The sequence below is a fragment of the Monodon monoceros genome, unplaced genomic scaffold, assembly GCF_005190385.1.
Source record: "Monodon monoceros isolate NGI ecotype Baffin Bay Population unplaced genomic scaffold, NGI_Narwhal_1 Super_Scaffold_21, whole genome shotgun sequence".
Taxonomy (NCBI): domain Eukaryota; kingdom Metazoa; phylum Chordata; class Mammalia; order Artiodactyla; family Monodontidae; genus Monodon; species Monodon monoceros.
The window spans coordinates 59,965,842-59,978,234 of record NW_021703778.1 but is presented as its reverse complement, the minus strand read 5'-3'; the positions used below and the strand labels follow the sequence as shown (position 1 = coordinate 59,978,234).

The window sequence follows — 12,393 nt, the reverse complement described above, 5'->3', positions numbered from 1 at the left end:
TGGATTGCTTTGGATAATATAGTCATTTTCACATATTGATTCTTCCAATCCAAGAACATGGTATATCTCTCCATCTGTTTGTATTATCTTTAATTTCTTTCATCACTGTCTTACAGTTTGCTGCATACAGGTCTTTTGTCTTCTTAGGTAGGTTTATTCCTAGGTATTTTATTCGTTTTGTTGCAGTGGTAAATGGGAGTGTTTCCTTAATTTCTCTTTCAGATTTTTCATCATTAGTGTATAGGAATGCAAGAGATTTCTGTGCATTAATTTTGTATCCTGCTCCTTTACCAAATTCATTGATTAGCTCTAGTAGTTTTCTGGTAGCATCTTTAGGATTCTCTGTGTATAGTATCATGTCATCTGCAAACAGTGACAGTTTTGCTTCTTTTCTGATTTGTATTCCTTTTATTTCTTTTTCTTCTCTGATTGGTGTGGCTAAAACTTCCAAAATTATGTTGAATAATAGCAGTGAGAGTGGGCAACCTTGTCTTGTTCCTGATCTTAGTGGAAATGTTTTCAGTTTTTCACCATTGGGAATGATGTTGGCTGTGGGTTTGTCATATATGGCCTTTATTATGTTGAGGAAAGTTCCCTCTATGCCTACTTTCTGGAGGGTTTTTATCATAAATGGGTGTTGAATTTTGTCGAAAGATTTTTCTGCATCTATTGAGATTACCATATGGTTTTTATCCTTCAATTTGTTAAAATGGTTTATCACATTGATTTGCATATATTGAAGAATCCTTGCACTCCTGGAATAAGCCCCACTTGATCATGGTGTATGATCCTTTTAATGTGCTGTTGGATTCTGTTTGCTAGTGTTTTGTGGAGGTTTTTTGCATCTCTGTTCATCAGTGATATTGGCCTGTAGTTTTCTTTCTTTGTGACATCTTTGTCTGGTTTTGGTATCAGTGTGATGGTGGCCTCCTAGAATGAGTTTGGGAGTGTTCCTCTGCTATATTTTGGAAGAGTTTGAGAAGGATAGGTGTTGGCGCTTCTCTAAGTGTTTAATAGAATTCACCTGTGATGCCATCTGGTCCTGGGCTTTTGTTTGTTGGAAGATTTTTAATCACAGTTTCAATTTCAGTGCTTGTGACTGGTCTGTTTATATTTTCTATTTCTTCCTGGTTCAGTCTGGGAAGGTTGTGCTTTTCTAAGAATTTGTCCATTTCTTCCAGGTTGACATGACCAGCTTTTGAACCTCACTTTACAGCCAAATGGGAAGGGGTAGAGGGTGGAATGAGCAGGAATTCCCTCCGTAGTGGTAAAGAGCTGGGTCTATAGAGCTCAGCTGCACGTCTTTGAATTCTAGTATGGCTGTTTATTAGCTGAGGAAACTTGGGTCAAGTTGCTTTAATTTTCATGCCTCATATATAAGATGGGGAACACTAATAGTACCTGCTTCATTGATATATCATGTATTTACCTACCACATTTGCTTTTTTATTATGATATATTTCTTTGAATTTAGGAAGGAAGCCAAAAGCCTTTCGTTTTTTACTGTTAACTATCTTCATTTCATTTGTTTCTGGGGCTACATCAATATATTAAAAAAAATTAGATCCTGGAGCACTAAAGTATGCTTCCCCCCCCCCCATTTTAGGCTTCCAGAAGGAGAACTCTGAGCTCTAGTGAAAGGCATCAGAAATTAGTAGATGTAAACTATTGCAAAAGATTGCATGTCGAGGCACTACAAAGGCTGCAGAATCAAATCAGGGACCAAATGGTGCAGAATGAGAATGATGACCGGGCTGAGCGCAAAAGGTTCCTCCGATTATTACAGAATGAACAATTTGAGTTGGATATGGAAGAGGCCATTCAAAAGGTAAGTTTTACTATTCATTTTTACATCATTTTTTTCCTTCATTTTCTCTTTGGAAACAATGAAAGCCAACTGGAATTGAGTAGAGAGACTAAGTATCAGCCAAAGGATGCCTCCCTGTGAGTCAGCCCAGTATAGTGGGAAAGAGCTGGGGTTTTGGAGCTGGACTGTGTATCTTTGAGTCCTAGTACTACTATACGTTAGCTGTGGAACCTTGGGTAGTTTGCTTTTACTTTCTCTGTCCCATCTAGAAAGTGAGAAGAATAATAGTACCTACTTCATAGGATTGTTTTAGTAATTAATCAGTTAATACAGGCAAAGCCCTTAGAATAGTGCCTGGAAGAGTAAGCACTCAGGTTTTTTTTTTTTCATAAATATGAAATTCATAATTACTAACTTCCACAGTTTTGTTCACATAAGTATAATTCTGTTGCTTTCCCTAAAATTCTAAAGACAAAAATTTAAGAATACCTTTTTTGAATTTATTGAGATTAAACATGTACATTAAGTGGTGGAAAATGAACACTTATTTATTAGCTATGAATTTACTTGTATTTTTGATTTTTGAAATACTGCCTTGAAAAATTCAGGTATAATATGTAGGTATGTAACTACTAAAGTGTGGAGACAGTTTTTCAGTGCATATTTTAAGGGATGAGGGAGGTAGAAAAAGGGAAACCACCAAGAAAAGAAATGAGTTCTCATAAATGTGAAAAAGGTGTTCTGATATTTCAGTATTTTTTGAGTGTCTGCTATATGTTCAACATTTTGTAAGATATTGTGGGGAATGGCAAAACCAAGTTTTAAAAGTGGTATTCATCCTTCTGAGTGTCAAATTCCAGAAGCTTAGACATGACTTTTTAACCCTGAGCAAGAAGATCCTTGGGGATTAGATTTTTTTGCCTATTCTTTTTATTCTTATTTTTCTTTAAAGAAAATCCCAGATATCATATCAACTTTCTCTTGTATACTTCAGTATACTTCTTACAAAATATGGATTTATTTTTATATAGCAGCAGCATAGTGCCATTATCTTACCTGATAGAATTATCAATAAATTCAAGGTATCATTTAATACCATTCCATAATCAAATTTCTATGATTGTGTCAGAAGACTGCTTTTACAGTTGGTTTGTTTTAATCAGATCCAAACAAGGTTTATCCAGTGTATTTGGTTATGTCAGGTCCCTTTTGATCTAAAACAACCCTTCCCTGTGCTTCTTTTGTTAACTTCATGTTTTTAACTTGTTAAAGAAGCTAGGCCAGTTGTTTAATAGGATATCCCACTTTCTGAATTTATCTATTTGCTTCCTCAGTGGTTCCTTTACTTTGTTCCCCTATGTCTTATATTTCCTCTAAATGAAAGTTAGCCCTAAGGGCGGGATTAGATTTAGGTACAACTCTTTTGGCTGTGACCCCATGGCAGTGCTATCCTTGATATCTTATCCCACCAGCAGGCACATACTGGTGCTGATGTTGATGCTAATGTTGATTAGTGGGTTTAATGGGACAGCCTGGTTCCTCCATTGTAAAGATCTCCATCAAACTTTAACCTTTGGTTTCACCAATGAATCTTTTTCATTATTAGGGGTTGCAAAACACTGATTTTCTAATTTTGTTGTTCTTTTCACATTTAATTAGCTGCAATTCCTCTGTAAAGAACTTTCCCTCATCAACTAGCATAATTTGGTACCCTGAGATATAGTTTTTACTGGAAAGGGAGATAAATAATTTTCAGAGTAAGAATTGGTGCCCTAGTCAGTTCCGTTGGTGTATGCCTATGTTGCTTTTTAAAGTTTTGTTTTCTTGAGCTTTGGACTTTTTCCCTTAAAAAAATTTTTTTTCTTTTGGAGTCATGGGCCTTTATATACTTGAATTAATTGTATTTATTATCCTTTTTCATGCTCAGATTGTCCTACATTTGGCTAATGGATGCCCTTTTATTGCTTCTGTGTCCTTTTGACAAGACTCCCTTTATTTGTGGTAGCTTCCTTGTTGTTTGTCAGAATACAGTGTTACAGGCTAGGGATGGTTAATTTTACGTGCCAGCTTGACTGGGCCGTGGGGTGCCCAGATATTTGGTCAGCCATTATTTTGGGTGTTTTTGGATGAGATTAGCATTTAAATTAATAGACTGAGTAAAGCAGATTTTTTTTTTTTTTTTTGCTGTACGCGGGCCTCGCACTGTTGTGGCCTCTTCCGTTGCGGAGCACAGGCTCCGGACGCGCAGGCTCAGTGGCCATGGCTCACGGGCCCAGCCACTCCACAGCATGCGGGACCCTCCCGGACTGGGGCACGAACCCGTGTCCCCTGCATCGGCAGGCGGACTCTCAACCACTGCGCCACCAGGGAAGCCCGAGTAAAGCAGATTTTGAACTGAAATGGTTCTTACTGAGTCTCAAGCCTGCCAGCCTTCAGACAGGAACTACTCCAGTGGCTCTCAGGCCTTTGACCTTAGACTGGAACTAAACTATTGGCTGGCTTCTGTCTCCAGCTTTCCAACTCACCCTGCAGATCTTGGGACGTGCCTGCTTCCATAATTGTTAAGCTGATTCCTTATTATATTGTTTCTGTTTCTCTCGAAAACCCTAATACAAGGTTCATCTTGTAAATTTCTTGCTTCATACCTGGAATTGGCCATTGTACCAAGGAGTTCTATTATCATTTAGTGGAGACAGTTTTGGGTTTAGATATGCTTATTACTCTTGGGTGTTAGATATGCTTATTATATTGGTTCCAGGTCTTTTCAGCAGATAGAACTTGGACATATCCATATTTTTAACTTTTTGAGATAAGTTTAGTTTTACAGAATAGTTGCAAAAATAATACACTTGACCTGATTTCCCTTTATGTTACCGCTAACATAATCATAGAATAATTATCAAAATGAAGAAATTAGCCTTGCCACAATACTATTAACTAAACTGTGAGATTTATTCAGATTTCATCAGTTTTTCCACTAACACCTTTTTGTTGTTGTTGTTGTTGTTCCAGTATCACAAATTGCATTTAGTTGTCAGGTGTCCTTAGTCTCCTCTAAGTCTCCTCCATTCTGTGAGTTCCTCCCTTTTTTTCTTTCATGACCTTGACAATTTTGAAGACTATAGTTCATTTGTTATATTAGTTTTCTGTTGCTATGTAACAAACTTCCGCAAACTTAGTGGCTTAAAACAATATCCATTTATTACCTCACAATTTCTGTAGGTCAGAAGTCCAGGCATGGTGTAGCTGGATTGTCTGCTTGGTCTCACAAGGCTGAAATCAAGGTGTTGCCTGGGATGCATTCTCATCTGGATCTTGGGGCCTCTTCTCGGCCTGTTTAAGTTGTCAGCAGAGTTCATGTTCTTGTAGTTGTAAGCCTGAAGTTTTCATCTCCCAGAGGTTGCTGACATTCCCTGCCACGTGACCCTCTCTACACATGCAGTTTACTTGCTTTCTGGCACCACAAGATGTTCCAGGCTCAGCTTATTCTTCCCTTGCCTTGGAATCAACCAGTTCTCTAAGAAGACTTTGTTCCTTTTATTGGAAAATGGTATTTAGAAACCAAGGTCTGAACGATGGACGTGTTCATTATTACTGGGGTTTTACTGCTCTACTCCCTCTAGGTGGAAAGAACTAGAAAACAAACTAGAAAATAACCATACACACACATCTGTGTTTACATTTGTGTGTCTGTCTATCTGCATGTATTTATTAATAAAAAAAAACCCATGAGCCTGAGTTGGTACTGCTGACTCCAATCTGCCACCACAGGGCTCATTTTAGTCTTTCTCCTTTCCTTATTTGTAATTGCATTCTCCCAACAAAAGGAAAGCTGGCTCTCATTATCTACAGTATATTTATTTATTCTTTCAACCCTAGAATACAAATAGTTTCAGAATTGCTAACCTGCACCCTTGTGAACAACAAATTTACTTACTACAATACAGACTTAGGTACAGTTCTTTGTGTCTTTAGCCTTGCAATATCTAGTCAAACTTTTTTCCAAAGTTACTTATGTCCACTCCTACCTATCTCCTCCATTGTGGTTATTTGATTGATTTTTGTTTGGTTGGTTTTTTTGATTGATTTTTAATACAGTTAATTTGTTATAGTCTGCATTCCATTGTCCTCCCCAGTCTGATTGATTGTCCTCAATCAATCTGATTGATTTCTTTTTTGTTTCTAATGTTGAAATAATTACATATCCTTGGGAAGGTGCAAAGATAGTGCAGAGAGGTCCACTGTGCCCTTGGGCAGTTTCCCCCAATGGTTACATCTTACACAACTGTAATATGATATCAACCCTGTAAAATGTCATTGCTATGTTATGCGTATATATTTCTATGTCATTTTATTACATGTGTAGATTTATGCAACCACCACCTCATTCAAGATACAGAACTAGGGCTTCCCTGGTGGCGCAGTGGTTGAGAGTCCGCCTGCCAATGCAGGGGACACGGGTTCGTGCCCCGGTCCAGGAAGATCCCACATGCCGCGGAGCGGCTGGGCCCGTGAGCCATGGCCGCTGAGCCTGCGCATCCGGAGCTTGTGCTCCGCAATGGGAGAGGCCACAACAGTGAGAGGCCTGCGTAACGCAAAAAAAAAAAAAAAAAAAAAAAAGATACAGAACTATTCCATCACCACCAAGACCTCATTCATGCTACCTACCCCATTATTGTCACACACTTCCTTCAAACCCCACAATGACTGGCAATCACTAATTTATTCTCCATCTCTATAATTTTGTTATTTCAAGCATCTTATTTTTAAAAAAATATGTTATATAAACAGTCCTGCATGTGATTCCATACATATGTGGAATCATACGTCTATAACCTTTATTTATTTATTTTTTTAAACATCTTTATTGGAGTATAATTGCTTTACAATTGCTTTACAATGGTGTTAGTTTCCGCTTTATAACAAAGTGAATCAGCTATACATACACATATATCCTCATATCTCCTCCCTCTTGCGTCTCCCTCCCACCGTCCCTATCCCACCCTTCTAGGTGGTCACAAAGCACCGAGCTGATCTCCCTGTGCTATGTGGCTGCTTCCCACTAGCTATCTATTTTACATTTGGTAGTGTATATATGTCCATGCCACTCTCTCACTTCGTCCCAGCTTACCCTTCCCCCTCCCCGTGTCCTCAAGCCCATTCTCTACGTCTGTGTCTTTATTCCTGTCCTGCCCCTAAGTTCTTCAGAACCATTTTTTTTTTGTCTGTAACCTTTAGAATAGGCTTTTTTCACTCCACATAATGCTCTTGAGATTCATCCATGTTGTTGGATGTGTCAGCAGTTGATTCCTTTTTATTATTAAGTAGTAGTACACAGCATGGATGTACTAGTTGATTTCATTTTAAATTTGCATATTATAAAATTCATTCTTTGTTATGTACAGTTCTATGGATTTTAGCAAATGCAGATTACTGTTTCCACCATCACGATGTCATTCAAAGCAATCCATCACACCAAAAGTCCCCTCATGCTTCCCCTTTATAGTCAACCACTCACACCACCCCCCAATCCCTGGAAACAGTTGATTTCTTTTTTGTCCAATAGGTTTATCTTTTCCATAGTATCATATAAATGGAATTATGTAATATGTCACCTTTTGGGTCTGACTTCTTTCACTTAGCAAAACAAATTTAAGATTTTGTGTTGTTGCATGAATCATTCATTTTAATTGCTGAATGGTATAGTAGTAGTCTATTATATGGAGGTACCACAGTTTGTTTATCCATTCACAGTATGAAGTAAATTTGAGTTGTTTACAGTTTTGGGCAAATGTGAATAAAACTGAATACAAACTTTTGTATGAACATAAATTTTCATTTCTCTTGGATAGATACCTGATAGTAGGATGGTTGGGTCATATGGTATGTGTGTAAGTTTCATTTTATAAGAAACTGCCAAATCATTTTCCAGAGCTACTGCACTACTTTGCATTTCCTCAAGTAATGTATAAGAATTCCAATGGCTTTGTGTCCACAGCAGTACTTGCTGTTGCTTTTTGTTCATTGAAGTTTTTATTGAGATAATTATAGATTCATATGAAGTTGTAAGAAAAATACATAAAGTTCCTATATATCCTGTACCCAATTTCTCCCAATGGTACATCTTGCAAAAGTATAGTACAATATCACAAACAAGATATCAACAGTGATGCAATCCACCAGTCTTGTTCAGATTTCCCCAGTTTTACTTGTGTGTGTGTGTGTTTAGTTCTATACAGTTTATAACATGTGTAGCTTTGTATATATAATAACATATAGCCAAGATCCAGAGGAGTTCCATGATCACAAGGATCCCACGTTTTGTCCTTTTATAAGCATACCCTTCTCTTTCTTGTCCGTCCCTACCTCATCCCTAACTGTAGAAATCACTAATATGTTCTCCATTTCTATAATTTTGTCACTTAAAGAACATTACATGTACAACTCATCAGTAAAAAGAAAAAAAATTTTTTAATGAGCAAAGGATTTCAATAGCCATTTCTCCAAAGAAGATATACAAGTGAGCAATAAGCACAAAAAGCAATGCTCAACATCATTAGTCATTAGGGAGGTGCAAATCAAAACCACAGTGAGATACCACTTCAGACCCACGAGGACTGCTGCAATTGGAGGAAAAAGAAAAGGAAAATAAGTGTTGGAACCCTTGTACATTGCTGCTGGAAATGTAAAATGGCGTAGTGGCTGTACAGAACTGTTCGGTAGTTCCTCAAAAAGTTAAGCATAGTTACTATATTACATAGCAGTTACACTCCTAAGCATATGACCAAGATAATTGAAAATCTATGTCCACACAAAAACTTTTACACAGATGTTCATAGCAGGATTAATCATGATAGCCAGATAAGTGGAAACAACCCAAATGCCCATCAGCCTGTGAGTGGATAAGCAAAATATGTTATATCTGTACAATTGTATATTATGCAGCCATAAAAAGGTATGCATTACTGATATGTACTGCGACATAGGTGAACGTTGAAAGCATTATGCTAAATGAAAGAAGCCAAACACAAAAAGGCCACATATTGTATGATTTCTTTTAAATGAAATATCTAGAATAGGCAAATTCACACAGATAGGAAGTAGATTAGTGGTTGAGGGGTAAGTGGAATGGTGAGTGACTGCTAACAGGTATGGGGTTTCTTTTTCGGGTGATAAAAATGTTCTGTAATGTTAAAAACTTACATCCACACACAAAACTGCACATGGATGTTTATGGCAGCTTTATTCATAATTGCCGAAACTTGTAAGCAACTAAGATGTCCTTCAGTAGGTGAATGGATAAATAATCCAGAAAATAGAATATTATCCAGTGCTAAAATAAATGAGCTATCAAGCCATGAAAAGACATGAAAGTGAAAGAAGCCAATCTGAAAAGGCTACATAATGTATGATTTCAACTATATGGCATTCTGGAAAAGGCAAAACAATGGGGTTAGTGAAAAGATCAGGGGTTTCCAGGGGTTTTGGAGAGGGTGGGATGAATAAGCAGAACAAAGAGGATTTTTAGGGCAGTGAAACTACTCTGTATGATATTGTAATGGTAGGTGTATATGTCATCATACAGTTGTTTAAACCCATAGAATATATAACACCAAGAATGAACAGTAAGGTAAACTATGGACTTTAGGTGTTAATGATGTGTCAGTGTAGGTTTACTGATTGTAACAAATGTCCCCTCTGGTGTGGGATGTTGATAGGGGGCTGTGCATGTGTGTGGGCAGAGTGTTTATTGGGAACTCTGTTCTTGTCAGTTTTGCTGTGAACCCAATACTGCTCCAAATAGTAGTCTATTAAAAAAAAAAAGTTCTGGAACTAGGTAGTGGTGTTGGTTGCACAACATTGTGAATGTACTAAAAAACTGCTGAGTCGTGAATTGTGAAATGTGAATTTTATGCTGTGTGAATTATGTTTCAGCTTTAAAATAGAACATGTTCCAAGAACATTATATAAATAGGATCAAACAGTATGTAACCTTTTGGGATTGGATTTTTTCACTCAGCATAATTCCTGGAGATTCATCCAGATTGTAGTTTGTATGAATACTCATTCTTTTTTGTTGCTGAGTGGTGTTCTACAGTATGGATATACCACAGTTTATTTGACCATTCACCTGTTGAAGGATGTCTGGGTATTTTCAGTTGGGTATTTTGAATAAATCTGCTGTAAACATTTGGGTACAGGTTTTTTTAATAAACATAAATTTTCATTTCTCTGGGAGAAATGCTTAAGAGTACAACTGTTGAGTTGTACCGTAAAAACTATTTTCCAGAGTAGCTATACCATTTTACATTCCCACCCAGTGAATAATGCTGTTTCTCACCAGCATTTGTTTTTGCTGCTACTTTTTGTTTTAGCCATTCCAGTAGGTATGTAGTGATATATAATTGTAGTTTTAACTTGAATTTCCTGATGTCTAATGATATTGAACATCTTTTCATGTGCATATTCTTTCCTAAATACAGAATTTAATCAAGTCTCTAGATCTTTCTACCATTTTATAGGAAAGACAAAAGAGAAACAAGATATCCTGGTGAAGCAATCAGTCGAATTCAGAATGTGAGACATTCTGTGGGACATATGTCCTAATTTCCACAACAAATCAGTGTGCTGGCAGGGGGTAGTCTGTGAGGAGACTGTTAAAAAAATAAAAGAGACTTAATAGAAATCATAACTAGATACAATATATGGACCTTGTTTGGATTTTGATTTGAACAAACCAAAAAAAAAAAGATCTTCGAGACAGCTGGGGAAATCTGAATATGGAAAAGTTATCAGACCTTACTAAAGAATTATTGTTAATTTATTTCAGTTTATTGTATGGTTATATAAGAAGAAATTCTTGTCAGGTAGAGATCAATATTGAATTATTTACATGGTAATGATATATCTAGGATTTGTTTTTAAATACTCTAGCAAAAAAATATATATATAGGAAAATGTGGGAGTGGAGTGGAAGAGTAGAGAAAAAAGATTGGCAAAATACTGATAATTTTTGAAGATGAATGATGGCTACCTGAGGGAGTGTTTCAATATTCTTCTTACTTTTGGTGATGTTTGAAATTTTCCATGAAAAAATGTTCAGAAAAAAAAAAATTCAGATAAAATGTTCAGAAATTTTCCATGATAAAATGTTCAGAACATTTTCCAGATAAAATGTTCAGAAAAATTATTTATTGAAATTATATTTTGTGTTTTAAAACAAACAGTTGACTGCTCAGAAGGTACTTGTAGTTTTTTGCTATAAAACAAATTCAGCCTTAATGAAAAAAAATCTGGTTCTGGGGGACAAATGACAAAAGTTATTTATTTTTTAATTTAGGCAGAAGAAAACAAAAGATTGAGGGAGCTCCAGCTTGAACAAGAAGAAAAATTGGCTATGGAATTGGCAAAACTTAAACATGAAAGTCTAAAGGATGAAAAGATGAGGCAACAAGTAAGAGAAAACAGGTATCTTGGCTTCCAAAAATTTCATTTATTTAATCTTTGTGGCCACTTAAAAAAATTTTTTTTTTTTGCATTAGGTCCTTGGTTATCTATTTTAAATATAGCAGTGTGTACATGTCAATTCCAAACTCCCAATCTACACCTCCCCTCTGCCATTCCCCCCTGGTAATCATAAGCTAATTCTCTGAGTCTCTGAGTCTGTTTCTGTTTTGTAAATAAGTTCATTTGTATCATTTTTTTTTTAGATTCTGCATATAAGTGATATATGATATTTGTCCTTCTCTGTCTGACTTACTTATCTTTAAAGTTTTATGTAATGCTTAGCATCTGAGAGTGAGATTTCTTTCTCTATGTCATTGTACTTAGTTAATATTTTGACTAGAAATACTGCTTTAAATCCTATATATATGTTCATCTGAGAAAAGAGGTAATATTCTTAGAAATACAGTGTTAATATTTAAGGTGAAAATCAGCATCAATCCCCTCTTCTCTAAAGATAATTTGTAAAATGACCTCTTATAAAAAATAGACTCATGAATTCTACTTATAAGAAAAATCTTAGGTGATACCTAATTTAATTTTATGCCCCTACATAAATTTCCTACAGTATTTCTGGAAGGTGGCTGGTCAGCTGTGGTTTAGCATGTCTAGTGACTGCCATAGGAACTTTTTCATTCAGCCCTATCTTTGAATAATCCTTTTTTCCCTATTGTTTCAAAATTAATTTCCCTGTAATATCCAGGCATTTATGTTAGTTCTGCTATCTGATTGAAAAAGAAATAAATTGAGTTTTTCTTTAGGACATCTCTTCATATTTGTGAATACACTAAACATTTCCTTCTGTAAGTTAAATATCCCTTATTCCTTCATTTGTTCCTCAGGTAACATGATTTCAAGCTTCTTTACCATCCTGGTTCTCTTCTGTAGATGTAATGTAGATTTTTAGTATTCCTTAACAAAATATTGCCCCCACAATTATGTGTAATACTCTAGGGTACTGTTTATTTTATTTAATTTTTTTAAGAATATTTATTTATTTATTTGGTTGCACCGGGTCTTAGTTGTGGCAGGCAGGCTCCTTAGTTGCAGAGCACCGGCTCCTTAGTTGCAGCATGTTGTCT

General features: G+C 36.2%; 1 protein-coding gene across 2 annotated transcripts in view; it reads left to right on the top strand.

Annotated features, from left to right (window-relative positions):
- Positions 1 to 12,393, top strand: part of MNS1 (meiosis specific nuclear structural 1) — an 83,626-nt gene that overhangs the window by 30,369 nt on the left and 40,864 nt on the right. For both annotated transcript variants that reach the window (XM_029236539.1, XM_029236540.1), the window contains 2 exons: positions 1,607 to 1,828; positions 11,148 to 11,275. In XM_029236539.1, coding sequence (XP_029092372.1) covers positions 1,607 to 1,828; positions 11,148 to 11,275 — 350 coding nt within the window. The remainder of the gene's footprint in view (positions 1 to 1,606; positions 1,829 to 11,147; positions 11,276 to 12,393) is intronic.